At 42.3% G+C, this 14,265-nt stretch overlaps 1 protein-coding gene across 5 annotated transcripts in view; it reads left to right on the top strand.

Moving 5' to 3' along the window:
* Window positions 1–346: 346 nt before the first annotated feature.
* Window positions 347–14,265, top strand: part of LOC129103367 (G patch domain-containing protein 2-like) — a 40,789-nt gene continuing 26,870 nt past the window's right edge. For all 5 annotated transcript variants that reach the window (XR_008531741.1, XM_054613815.1, XM_054613814.1 and 2 more), the window contains exons 1-9: window positions 347–400; window positions 1,700–2,365; window positions 7,641–7,702; window positions 8,391–8,549; window positions 8,657–8,742; window positions 8,833–8,897; window positions 9,006–9,045; window positions 9,147–9,238; window positions 13,564–13,649. Coding sequence is in view for 4 of the 5 variants with exons in the window: in XM_054613815.1 (XP_054469790.1) it covers window positions 1,704–2,365; window positions 7,641–7,702; window positions 8,391–8,549; window positions 8,657–8,742; window positions 8,833–8,897; window positions 9,006–9,045; window positions 9,147–9,238; window positions 13,564–13,649 (1,252 nt within the window). In the remaining variant the exon portion in view is untranslated. The remainder of the gene's footprint in view (window positions 401–1,699; window positions 2,366–7,640; window positions 7,703–8,390; window positions 8,550–8,656; window positions 8,743–8,832; window positions 8,898–9,005; window positions 9,046–9,146; window positions 9,239–13,563; window positions 13,650–14,265) is intronic.

Raw genomic sequence — 14,265 nt, 5'->3', positions numbered from 1 at the left:
CCCTGACAGATTAAATACTACATGAGATTGTTCTCGCCTTGAGCCCACCATAGGGAATAAAGTAATAATACACTACAATGAAGGATCAACACATGTTCTGTATAACAGACACATTGCAGGGAAACTGCAGTAACACAGGGGATTCTAAAATAGTTTACAGCAGTAACTTGTTAGCCTGTAACAGGAGTGTTAGGCTGATCTGTGGTGAAGTCCAGGGTGTTATCTGCAGCACAGCAGGCTGACTTGTTCGGTCCTTATCTGCATGAACACTGGCGGTGTGACGGGCTGTTTTGCAGTAGAGTCACAGCGAGTCGGAGACACCTGATTGGCTAGACACTAGGGCGGAAGTGCGTCTGGTGTCCCAGCTGTGCAGAAAACAAAACAAGACAAGCTGCGACTGGTGAGTGCTACAAACACAGTCCACTCTCTTCCTATTATTCCAAAACACGGTGGCGGCAGCAGCAGCTGTGAGTGGTATTATGACACGGTTACTATGCTGCTGAACGGTGTGTTTCTCTGATTGCTAGCAGGAGGGAGGTGTGAGGCTGTGCAGGCTGTGCAGGCTGTCCTTGTGCTGAGCTCACGTGTTACATGTTGTTATGTAACACAGGCTGCACAGAGCATGCAGACAGCCCAGCCTGCATCTGCTGTTGTTTTGCTGCACTGATGTTGTGCAGCTTCCACGTCGCTTTCCTCGGATAGCTATGAGGATGCTGTGTTTTTGTCGATGTGCACACGCTTGAAAAAAAAGCTTTCATTGTAACGCTTTCTTTGCAATCAAACAAAGGGAGCTTGGAATGATCCTCCACAGTGTTATACTGCTACACTTAAAGATGAAATAAGCCAGGGTTGAAAACGCTATTACCTTGGCATTGCTTGGCCCATCTTTAGTTGAGGGAGCACAACCACACATGGAGATCATAGCAGGACATTTGTCAAATCCAATGGTCAGGTTAGATCTCAATAAGGAGAGCTCCTTGTTAGGTGTGTTGTGTTACATCAGTTCTCAACAATTTTATGGAGAGAAGACCGCTGTGAAGAACAGAGGCAACACATTGCCTTTGGCAATACCTACAGTTACAGACAGCTTTCAATAATGGACAGAAGTGGCTATGTGTGATGTTATGTTGCACTATTGATAAAAATGTGATACTTGCATTTTCTCTAAAATCCAAAATACTTTATGGTTAAAATAACCTGACATGAATATGAGTTTTTGGCTAATCCATAGTATCAAATTCCTGAAAAATCAAGATATTTCTTCACATTGAGGAAAAAAATAGAAATCAAATACTGCCCTAAAACATCCTGCTCATTGATGTGCAACTGTGCTCACAATGGCCCAATACACATAGATATATTGACGTGAATGCAATAACAGTATAAAACGGTATGGCAACATTTCTGACAATAGAGAAATGGATGTCATGGTATATATTGTCATATACCTGTGAAACACATACATTTTTTAACCAAATAAATATTGATTCTAATTTCACCATGTCGTCCACCTGCACATATAATCATCAATAATCAAGGTCATAAGGTCTGTGATGTCACTATTAGGTTTCAAAATGTGCTTTCCTTTAACGTTAGCTTCACATTCAGCTTTTGTTTATTGTCACGTTGTTGTATGTCAGACTAATCTATTTATTTTGACTTGAGTTCACCTGTTGTATGTTGGATCTTTGGTTTCCAGCAGCATGATGGATGAGCTGGTGCAGGACCTGGTGTCTGCTCTGGAGCAGACCTCAGAGCAGAACAAGCTGGGGGAGCTGTGGGAGGAAATGGTCCTGAGTCCACTTCACCGGCGCCGGCAGATCCGGCGTCGTAGAGGCCGCAAGCGCTATCGTGAATCTTCCCTCTATCCGCTGGAGCACAGACGATGCTGGATTGAGGCCTCTGAGTCCAGTTTGGACGAGACTAAAGGATACAGGGAGAACGCTTCCTCAACCATCACTGCCGCTGTGGCCAACTGCAGCGACTCTGACGACGTGACTTCAACCAACCGATGGCGCTCCGTCATCAGAGGCCCCGTCAGGACTAGGCAGCCCTCCTGGCCAGAGTCTGACTCCTTCACCGAGAATAACGCAGGTCGGCATCTCAGGAGGCGGAGGAAGGTCAAACGCATGACCGCAGACATCACAGTTAGGTTGCAGCAGAAGTTAAAGGTTTCTGGTGTAGATGGGAAACGGAGACACAGGCCGTCTAGGATGCAGAATCTGTCGGGATCTAAGAAGAGGTCTGGCGGTTGCGTGGGAGCAGAACGACAAACTGAAGGAGCCAGGCTGATGGGAAAGGAGTGCTGGAAGAGAAAGATGGCCAAGGAACACAGAGATGCTGCAGATGAGAAGATGTCTGAGGGGTAATGTTTGATATCTGTATTTTCTTCCTCTTTTTGTTTTTATGTTTGTGTCACACCTTACCCTTCTTTAATTACAATGTTGTTACCTAATTAGGCCTTATAGGAAAAGATCCATCCCATATTTGGGATTAAATAAGAAGCCAAGGTTCATTATTTATAGGAGAAATCACAATAAAAAAAAAATCTACATTTAATTTACAGCATTGCGACGAGCCAAATGTTAACCCTGTCATTGTTTAAAAAGTCAGGATTAAAACCATACTGAAAAAGGAGCTCAAAACTCTTAAAGCCCTTTTTACCCTTTAAATGGAAAGTTACCAAGGTAGTTAAACCCATAACATAAAAGTCATGGGCATAACTACTATCAGACAGGAGCAATTAAACAAGGCGACATTTAAGATGATCTATACTGGCTGTCTTCATTGAGCCACTTGTCAATATTCAGCATGTCCTCAACTAAACCAAAAAAAGGATCACAATCATACCACTCCACTTTAAAGTATTGAGTTGACATTAAAAATGAATGATAGAGTTGCTTCATCTTCATCTCCTATAGCTGAAATGATCACCAGGGAGGGATCTTTGATAGTTATGCCTCCGGGCATCTGCCAGCTCATTATTTCCTTTCGAGAAATATTGTCACAAATAAATAAGTGACTTGGTGTGGTATTGATTTGTTTTGAAATGAATTCCTTTCTAGGGCTGGGTAATTAAAGATTGGCCTGTCCCAGTGTCCCAGAGTGCACCCTCTTGTGTGCATTTTATTTAGAAAAACTAAATGTGGCTGTAACTGGCAGCAGAGAGTGGCATTATATTAGTTCAGCGAAGCGATTACAATATGCTATGGAATCAAAAAGGCTAAATGTTACGTTTTTTCTTCCAAAACGACTGATAATACCATTAAGCCGTCACCTTGCCCCAGTGTTTTTTGTTATAAAGAGCTGCAACTAACAATTATTTACTGTTTTGGTTAATCTGATGATTTTCTATAAATCATTTAGTCTTTTGAATTAGGAAACTGTTATTTCATTGAGCTAATGTTAATGTCTTCAAACGTATTCTATTATTTTCTCAAAAGCAGCAGTCCAAAACATCATATATTTTATTGACGAGGCACATTTGTAAGTGCAGTACCTTCCAACAATAAGGTACTTTTATTCTAAGGCTCTTAACATAAGACAAAAGGCTACCATAATATAATACTAAATGTGGTGCCAATCCATCCAGTAGATGTTGATATATTTCCCTGAAAAAATGGAAAATTTGACCTGTTGGTCTAGCTAGGGGAAAAGTCAGTTGATCACTTTAGTTATTTGGCTTCATCCTCTGGGGACGACAAAATGTTAGGCAACCCATTTAACAGTTGTTGAGATATTTTAGTCTAGCTCAAAGAAGTGGACAGAGCCATGCTGCTAGTGTGGCTTTAAAACACATTTAATTGACAAATTGTTTCCATTCCACTGTTATTTATCATTAGAATGACAACTATGTTTGCATATCAAACTTGTTCACCTTTAAGGGTGATCAAACTTAAAATATATATCATTTCAGAATGTATAATTGGTGTTATGGCACTTTATACCTCATATGGTTCACATGCATAATTAACTGATAAATAGAAAAGGTGGGCAGTTTAGTTCGGTTTCATGCTTAAATAACATTCAGTAAGTCTTTTAATCCTGGGATCTCTCATTCTCAATTTCTTGCCATGCTCATGCAAAATGTATTTCCTTTGCTGATCTCATTATCTGTTGATCATATAAAACTTGTAAGAAGAAGGCATTTGCGGTAACCGATAATTGAGCAGACAGAAGGCTTTACATCATCTGGTTTAATTTGTGCTGACCTCCCTAGCCCCTAAACGGCACTTGTTTTCTTACTTTATGGAAAAATCAATAGCCGTTCTGACAGAAAACAGCTCCGGAGAAGAAATAAATGGGAACACCATGGCACACTGTCAATCATTTCTCACTTACACAATGCCAACGGTCTTGATTGCTGCTCAGTAGACTGCCACACTGTACTGAGGGCTCAACAATCTAATGGATAAATTGTAGCGGAGGCAAAGGATACGAACAAATGGCAGCAGTGATGAGGAGTTGACAGAGGTACAACAGCAATATTTATACTCAGAGTGTGCGGTCCATTTAATGTCAGACACAGATGCCATTGTTGAAATTACTTTTGAATAAGTCGAATTCCTTTAGTCTCCATTCTTTCTATTTACCTTCTTCGTACGGACTGTCTGGTCTTTTAGAACATGCCTCTCCTCAAGGTCACGCCTCTTATGTGCATACAGAGCGGAGCTTTGCCTTCAGCCACCCAAGTTCAAGGGGAGCAGATGTTGGCAGCTCCAGTTGGGCTCCACATCCTTGATTAGACCTGGCCCAGCCTGCTGGCAGTGAGGCCACCTGGCACCCAGGCTGGCCCAGCAAGCAGGCCTCACCTGTGTGTAGACGCTGTCCTGGGCTTAGCCTCCGTCTCCAGCTGTGAGCTGCTAATGCTACTACCAGAAACCAAAACAAAGCCATTGTGCGTGCCTTTCTCACACTTGGCTTATTCGTGCTGTAATTTATATTTTGAAAACTCTATGAGGAATTTTTGGGAAAAGCAGTGCAGCATTTGCCGAAGTTAATTTTCATAAATCTCTGAGACTAATCCAATTACTGCAGCTCGGGGATGGTGGGATAACCTTATAATCAGACACCCATGGAAGAGGGCATGGATTTGGGTTGGGGCGGCTTGTTTGAAGAGCCCACAGATCCATTGTTATCAGCGCTTTGCCCCCCCTCCGTCTCTGCCTCTTCTTTATTCCTTTGCAGAATGAGCCCGGGCTCAATAAATGGCGGCTAGCCTGTAATCTCTGTGCAAACTGGTCTGCCTCTCCCAGGAGCTGAGGATTATATACTAATGATTAGTGCTCATCTGGATACTGTGTTTTGCTTCACCTCTTTGGCTTGTATAGAGACAATAAGGCCATGTGGGGACTTAAGTTCAGCACTAAAACACTGGAGTGCAGTTTTTGCCCTTGCCTTTGTTTCACCATGGACATATGGTTTTTTATGTAATTAAGACTTATTTGTTTTGATGCACCAAATCCAAAGTAGAATATCTTATGACTGGGAGAAGCGCGTGTGTGAGCCAAAGACCAAGTTTGCACAAAATGTTTGTGTCAACTTTTCTTGGCAAAGGTCACTGCTGAGAAAAGAAGAGGTGTTTCTTTTGGTCTTAAGAAAAATGGGGGTCTCAATAATTCATGGCATTAATTAGGCAGTACTTAATGGAAACGGTCTCATATTGGCCCTGTGCTGCTCCAAGCGACATCACATTACACCTTTAATACGGATAAATACTTAATGGGTGTCTTTAATTAATTGTTTATACCTGTGATTCTTTTCAAACTTTGAACTAAATCCCTGCAAAAAGAAGCAAACACATTTTTTTTATTTAGAAAGTGGAAGAAGTTGCCACACTTCTGGAAATAGTTAATCATCACTGGTTCCTAATTTCTACGAAAGGCTGTAGAATGAAGCGTACAATTCAAAGTAGTTTTTGTTTTTTTCTAGGGCTTGTGGCTGTGTCCTCTACTGATGTTGGAGTGTTGTGTGCTCCAGATGCCAGCCAATGTGTCCAGAGGTGGGGTACAGCTGAGCCAAGGCCTGGGGTATCAGTCTGGAGGGAGGGTTGAAGGGGTGGAGGGACAGGGTGGAGGGACGGTCCAGGACTGCTTGACTAGGCCAGACATCCTCCAGAGGCCTGCTCCCTCTCACATCTGCTTCTTGCGGATGTGAAGGGAGATGATGCAGGACCATCTGGCCAGGAAGACACGCATGCTGGACGGACCTTTTTTCAGATCCTGCCGTCACTTAGAGGCCTCTGCAATATGGCAAAGCAGCGTATCAGCGCATATCTGACCCTCCAGCTTTCTCCTGTAAGCAAGGTCAGCATTGGAAAAACAAGAAGCAAAATGCAAGGCAATCAAGAGCATCAATCCTCCTTTCTCTCACAAAGTAGTTTGAATCGAAATGTATTTTATTTAAAGTCATAGATGGTATTGTATATCTTTCTTATGGTCTACAAATGTCACAAAAATAAGATTTGTTCTAAAATAAGACAAAAATTTAAATAAATCGTGTCACAAATAAATTAAGGGACTACAGTTGAACATTAGCCGGCTGAATGTTGTTTTAATTTAAGTTAAGGTGCCTCCCCAAAACAGGTGAGCACTGTAGAATTTTAAGTAAATAAAGTGTTTATTGGGGACTAATTCACATGCGGATTAATACAAATATGTGAGCATTTATGGCAGTAGGATGCGACAAAATATACTGTATATTTTGAAGGATCCCATTGTCACCCAGTGCAATGATGTGACTTGTCATTAAAGCTAACTTGTATTCAGAACTGGTCTTTTAGAAAAAGAATAGTATTTATAATAGTATTTATAACATTTTCTTGTTACAAGTCAGCATTGTCAGAGAGAGGAAATCCTTTTTTTGTCCCTCCATCTGTGTCTCCTCCACCCCTCCCCTGATCCCCCTCCATGACCTTGGAGTGTCTGGAGGTCTCAGTTCAAGGTGGCCGAGGTGTGAGAAAGGCAGAGAAACCCAGGGTGGTCTGGGGTAGCAGAGGGGGCACAAAGGGTGTGGAGGCATTGTAACAGGGGTTGCCCCGGGGGTGTGGAGAGGAGCAGCGATGGAGCGTTCTAGGCAGTAAGCAGTGGCAGCCCACACAGCAGATGTTGGCCAGTTGTTGTGTGGAGGCTGCACGCCTGTGGGTCGCTCTGTGCGTGGGGCACACCCAGAGGGAGGGGCGGGCAGGGGAATGTGTTTCGCTCTCCTGTCATCCTCCACAACGCAGGCCAGATTAGATTGGAGCTGACAGCGGAGGATATTCAATTAGATTGTGCATGTCACTCAGTGGCTTCGATCAGAGCCTCTCCTCGTGCCTTTGTGTTTGCTATCGCAACAAGGGAGAACACTGCACTCTCTGTCTTTTTGTGTCATTTCCATTTATGTCGACCTCTAGCACCAGACTTCTCCATTATTTTTATTATTGAATGCTACATGTTAAATATTGACATTACAGGGGCATGTACATTTTTGATTGACATTGTTCACTTTTCAGATGCTATAGTATTATCTGACCCAAATAACCCAGCAGGTTTGAGATGACAATTCAAAGCAGAGCTCTACATCATCAAATGTCATTTATATTAAACAAACAGGTCGGTGAGCATCATTCACATGTGTTGTTTTTCTTCTTTTCTTTGCAGGGAAACCAGCAGCACATGCAGCAGTGACCCTGGTCTGTTCACCAATGATGAGGGAAGACAAGGTATTAAAACAATAACACTGTTAACATACCTTGAACTATAAAACAGCTTCATCACTTATTGTGGTTCAGAATTAGATTTGGAGCTCACATATTTGGACAATAACCTGCTCGACTCTGAGGGAATGCTGGGACTAGAGAGAGGGAGGTTTCCATACAATGGGCTGGTTGCTGGGCACCCAGGCGACTCTAATAAGACGTTGTCATGTCGTGTTAATGAGCGCTGAAGCCTTTGCTAATCTCATTAGCCGTGGTGGGGCCAGGCGGCCTCTGATTTAACAGTTGTCACTACACCTTGACTGTGAGAGGCATGGTTTCTGCGTGTTCTTTGCTGACTGACAGGCCTGAGAAGAGCTTGCCGTCTAGGGACGAGACTGGTGATGTGTGGTTGGTTGTGTTTAATTAAAGGTGCAGTTTACCCGAAAAAGATGCAACCACGTGTCAGCTCAAGCTACACTGGAGTTTGTAGGACCATCAGCTTCTCCCAAATTATATGATTAAAAAAAACAGAATATCAGTGTTTTGTATTATTTGTGATTTCAAAATTATCCTCAACCGTACTTGAAGGTGGATCGAAGTCCTACAATAGTACTTTTTTACTTCTGCATTCAGCAAATATGCCAGAAACATGCAGCAGACTGCAGCAGAGACATGCTGAGTGATGCAACTTCTTCCCTCTCCCTGTGTACAGGCGATGACGAGCAGAGTGACTGGTTCTTCGAGGGGGACTGTGGAGTCGGGAAGGGTGTGGCCGGCCTGCTGCCCAGCTGGGAGTCAGACGGCCAGCTTTCCCTCGAGGATAACCGGCCTCCGCCTACCTTCCTGCAACCAGCACGGCCCTCCCAGAGAGGTAGTGGATGACGGTTTTGTGCTTAAGACACAAATTCTTACCAACATTAATTTCATTTCTAATCATTTTGCAACACAGGAAGATAAATGTGCTTTGTGCGGTTGCAGGATATCGGTATCGTTCACCCCTTAAGCGAGTGCCTGGCTCTGCTGCCTGCTGCATTAGGAAGGACAGGAGGCGACTTCCAAGCAAGGTTAAAGCATCTTCCATTTTTGTATAACACAGTTATACCGTTCTTATAGTCTTTGTTTCTTACTGTGTATCTTTGATTTGTGTATGACAGGGCAACGGCGTGCCAGTCTTTGTAGAAAGACTGAGACACTTCTCTCAAGATCCTTACCAGAGAGAGTAAGATATACTGGTTAAAACTCTTAAATTGATATAGAACTCTGGTGGTATTAAGTCCATCTGTTTCCATCATCATTTTGTGATTTTCCTTTGATTATTTCCTTTTAGCTTTTGGCTGCCTTCTGTTGGGAAACGAGATCGAAGCCAGGTATGTTGCAGTACAAGCTTTATCTTTTTGACCCTAGTCTGTTCAGACTTTAATGGTGAAAATGCAAAAATCTAAATGTTATTGGTACTTTCAATTTCCAGTTGAGCCCTTTGTGCCCATTACCAGTGTGTCCTATTGACATGATGTCAGAGAGCTCCCATCTCAGATGTTCCTCCTCAATCTGCAGAAACAGGTAGTTGATGCCACACGTTAAATATCTCAGCCTTTCAAGGGCCTATTGGAGACACCATTCAGTGTTTTCAATCAAAGCTCAATATATTGATGGACAAGTCTATGGCCATTTCATTTAAATAAATCAGTTACGAAGCATAGGTCAATTTTAACTAGAGTAATCTTTGTTAAGATGATGCCTCAGAGACTGTGTGACTTTACAGGAGTTAATTGTTAGCCCAGTTTTTCTGCATAAATTATTGAATTCAAGGTATGTTTCATGTTACAAATACAATATTGGAGGATTTAATCTGATGAATATTCTTTGTTGTGGTATATAATATATTGCACATATTTCAATGTCTGTACGCACATCCATGGTATCATATCCATTTTGTTCTCATTTGCTTTATGTCCCCATTGCTTGAGCGCTAACAGATTAAAATGCTGTATGTCTCAAAATAATAATAATAATAATTACAAAATCAGTCTTCAAATGTACATTTTTCTCTTCTTTTGACCTTTATTAAAACCCAATTTGCAGAAAAGTATTGAATTGTTAATAAAGCATTGTTGTTACACCAAATAGGGTAATCAATCATGCTTAACATGTGCTATGCATGAACAAATATACTTTCATTTTGTTGCCAAAAAGTCACTCATGAAGTAATCAATCGTATGCCTTCATACACAGTGACGTTACTTATGTGTGAGGTCAGTGAGACCCTGGTCTCCAGGACCCTAAGCAGAAGATTAGTGTTGATCCTGGGCCGAAGTCTGAGCTGAACTGACAATAGACCGCTACAGTTGGATGCGGCAATACTTCAATTTAAATAGTTTTCAAGGTCAGCGTTCCCAAATAGAGAAATACTACGTGTTGACATAGTTGTAATGCGGATTCAACTCCCTGCATTTCTGGGACTACACAAAAAATAAAAAATAAATAAAATAAAGGTTTATCCAAAAGATCTTTGTCAAAGCACCACATCGCTCCCAGTCATCCCCGGAACTGTTGGATCTGCATGGGGGACTATTGAGAAGCCGCTTAGCCCCCCTGGCCTCGAGTCTGTGGGACTCCTCATTGTATTGTTTCCACTCTGCCTATTTATGGTGCATTCTTAATTTTGTTTCACACACACTCTTCTTCCTCCCTCTCTCTTGGGTTATTTCACAGAGCGCTCCATCACTCCTTGATGAGGGGCAAAAACACGACTGCTATGAAAAGCCCCCGACTTCTTAGGGCTTTCTCTTCTAAACTGGCCCTTTCTTCTCCACCTGAAAGGTTCCTTCAGATTCCAGTTTGAGGCATTGTGAATACTAATTTCTCTCTATTAAAAAGCCCTCATATCCCTGCCATGCTCTCATTTGAATGGCGGACTCAGGGGAGACCTCTTAATTCCTTTATAGTGGGATTCAAGACCCTTCACTTCAAAAAGTATAAATCATACTCCCAAATGAATGAGGGAGAGAGGGGGGATTGACGAGAGGGGCTTCTGATGTGTCCCGTCGGACGGCACAAGCTGAATCCATCTCCCCAAGCTGCTCAAATCCACTCTCCAGTGAGATGGCTGCTCTGTCCTTACGGGCTCAGCTCTGCACACATGGCACCCATTTACCTCATTTAACTTCCTCCAAAACACACATTCACATGCAAACACAGCATCAGTTACAGTTATTGTTCTGTATGACAATGAGGAATGCTATTATTGCTCATGCATTCTCTTAACAAACTTGTAAAGGTCCTCTCCTGATCTCACTTCACTAAATTTTCATTTCTTTCGAGCATCTTACAGGAATGATCGATTTCTAGCGCTGAGCTCCCCCATACATCTGACTTTTCTTTGTTTCTAAACACCCTTGAGAGAAAAGTGTTTTCTCTGTGGGCAGAGTGTAAGCATTAATCTTGTACTGCGGCCAGGTTGAAATGATACTGTATTAATAAAAGCTGTCATCTCCTGTTTGCAGCGAGTTGACGGCGACAATCAGAGATTTGATGTTAAGTGGTAAAGGCGGTATGAGGTTGCATGCTGTTTATCCTCGTATCGGCGTGTGAATAGGTGCAATGCTTTGTGGGATTTGGCTGTAATGCTCGGGGCCGGCAACCACGTTAAAATGCATAACTGCCTCCCACCTGAGCCAGGCAGCCGCAGCTTTTATCTATTGACTTATTTATTTCTAAATGACACTTGTGCTGTGAGATAAATCATAGTCTTACGCCACTCCCTTCCCAGTTTTCATTTTAATTGTGAGATCTCGGTGTCAGCAGTAAGTATATTGGTGTGAGTGGCCTATTGATTATTGATTTGGAGCTATTGATTATGTTCCCTGGAGACCCTAATCCTTTCTGATTCATTTGAATACCTCTATTAATCTTGAGATCCTGCTCACACCTGAAGTACCATGTACCCTAATGAAAATAGATGGCCATTTTGTAACTGCGGCTCCTCCCTGCTCTTTTGATTTATTCTTTTTAATTGATATATTTGCTTTTGGGTGTGGGCCTCAAAATTACAATTGACCCTGTGTCAGTGTTTTAGTTTGTACCCTAAGGGACTGCACTGCATCGAAAGCGTCTCATATGACCTGAAAAAATCTATCTTGGAGACTTTTACCTCAGTGTCCTTGTGTCTTTGGTAGAATTGAGTTGTTGTTGGCCAGCTTCATTACATATTACTTGTTTTTTCATTGCTCATTGCCTCTAAGTCAATCTTTTTTTTCTCATCACAGTTTCTGTATATTTAGGGACAAAACAACTGGCTAACATCTGTCACGCTGTTAAAACTGATGAAGTAACAGATGTTAAGTAATAAAAAACAGTGTTGTGCTTTTTTTTACCACTTCTCTCAGTTTTTAACTGAGCCACGTAACATGCTTATTAAAAGCCTTTGGGTTCTGAGATGATGGTGGTGTTTTGCCTTGGTTAATGAGCCAGCTGATGGTATTCTCATGTTTGATAAGCATTGTTCCCAAATGTCTCAGTGGGCTCCTGGCGGCCCCTGAGCTTCTGTGCCTCTCAGCTCTCAGCAGCCGGGGAGGGCCCTCGCCTCCCTCCAGGCTGCAGGGGCCCTTGAGTGCCTCGGCCTCGGTGTAATGAGGGAAGAGATGGAGGGATGGACCTCCATACATTAAGACCAAATGCATCAGGGTATTACATTTATTACCGCAGGCGTGCCTCATGAAATAATGCGACGTTTAAACGGGGATCGATTTTGGAATTAAAAAGTTAGTTTGCAAAGATTTACTGTTGGGAGTTCAATGCCTGAGCTCTTTATCAGGGGCGCAAATGGCTGGTTATGTGCTGTCCGACAGAGGTACGATTGAGGGATCGATAGGCGCGTGATTTACTAACTGGAGTACAGGTAATCAATAAGTATAAAAGTAAATGAAATATGCATTACTGGGATTTTATTAGAGAGGGGTAGCAGCGAGAGAATAACGGTCAGGCCATTTATTTTTATATCTATTGATTATACAACATAGAGACTTCGCTCAAAGCATGCCTCGCACAGCTCTCGACACCCCGCCACTACACACCCGTCATGTGATTTATGGGTGTTGAGGTCATGGAACATGCTGCCTGTTAAAAGGCTTCCCTGACGGGGCCCTATTGTAGCATGTGCCTGTTAGGGTTGTGGGCTTTATGTAGCCTGCAGTCCAAGATGAGCCGCTCTGGTTAACAAGGAGCTCTCATCTGTCAGTTACAAGCTATGCTTATTGGCATTTTCTTTCAAACAGCACACCATATTGTTCATTAAATCCTCTCTGAGATGCAGTCTAGTCTTGTATTACAAAAAGAATGTGCAAGATTTCAACTTAAATCTCTTTTTCTGCCATATCTTATCGTAGCACTAACTCTCTTCTCTCTCTTTCACTCCGTCTGTCCCCCTCCTCCCAGGCACAAACATACACACTGCACCCACCACATCCCCCCAGAGTGATGGAACGGACCTTGACCTTAACTTTACATTTCTGAAGTCAGGGCTATTAAGCTTGTGGGGGGGCTTTTCCTATTTCAGGGCTCCTGACATATGACACAGGAGCCATAGAGCAGGTGTAATTTGTTTATGTGAACTCTGCAATGACTCAGCCACATGCACCCGCCACCTCTCCTCATCGAATATTCTCTCCAGTGAAAATATGTATTAATGAAGAAAAATTAAGATGTGGCAAAATACGCACCATACTGAGACTAAATGTAAACTGCTGTGTCTGCAGAAATGCCTTGCTGGCTTTTATCGACTTTTGTGAAATATATTAGATTTCTACATGTTTATGTGTGTATTGTGGGCGGGAGCTGCATCATCATTTTTTGAGTAACGTTGTCTCTCTCTGTTTGTGTCCCCACAGGCAGACTAATGTCTCCTGTGCATACCAGCCCCGGAGTGACATCAGGAGGAGGAGGACAACGGAAGCTGTGTCCGTCACAACATCAGGTATCACCCTCCATTAATCTTTATTAATCAACCTCCTTATTAATCTTTTGAAATTTTCAAATTCCTCATCTTCAAATAAAAAACGAAGATCATACAGAGCACAATAGTTTATGACAACCCGCCATGCAAGTCCAGAAAAGCTGCTGAGAGCTGAGAGGCATTAGCTACACATATCCAGTTTTTATGGTGTACAAATTATCTGTAAAACTTCAATCCAAAACTTTTGAACAGTGGCACTTCCCATCAAATATGTATTTATGAACCTTTATTTGAAGAGCGTTTCCAACTGCTGTCTGGAGATGTAATGATATACCATACAAAACTAGACCTGCATATTAAGAATTTTACATATCTCGAATAAACAGCTATAGGTATCATTTTTGTTGTATGAAAACATGAGATGTAGCTTTGGGTTTTTAGTCGTATTAGCGGAATGGCTTCAATGACGGTCCACCACTTCAGTCCAGACTGAAATATCTTAACAACTATTGGACTGATCGCCATTCTGTACAGACCATCATGGTGCCCAGAGGATGAGTCTTTATGACTTTGGTTATGAAAGATTTGACATTAAACAAGGTACAGGCATTCATGCCCCCTCAAGATGAACTGTAAT

The sequence above is a fragment of the Anoplopoma fimbria genome, chromosome 15 (genome assembly GCF_027596085.1).
Source record: "Anoplopoma fimbria isolate UVic2021 breed Golden Eagle Sablefish chromosome 15, Afim_UVic_2022, whole genome shotgun sequence".
In the NCBI taxonomy this organism is placed as follows: domain Eukaryota; kingdom Metazoa; phylum Chordata; class Actinopteri; order Perciformes; family Anoplopomatidae; genus Anoplopoma; species Anoplopoma fimbria.
This window is presented reverse-complemented; position numbering and strand designations above follow the sequence as displayed.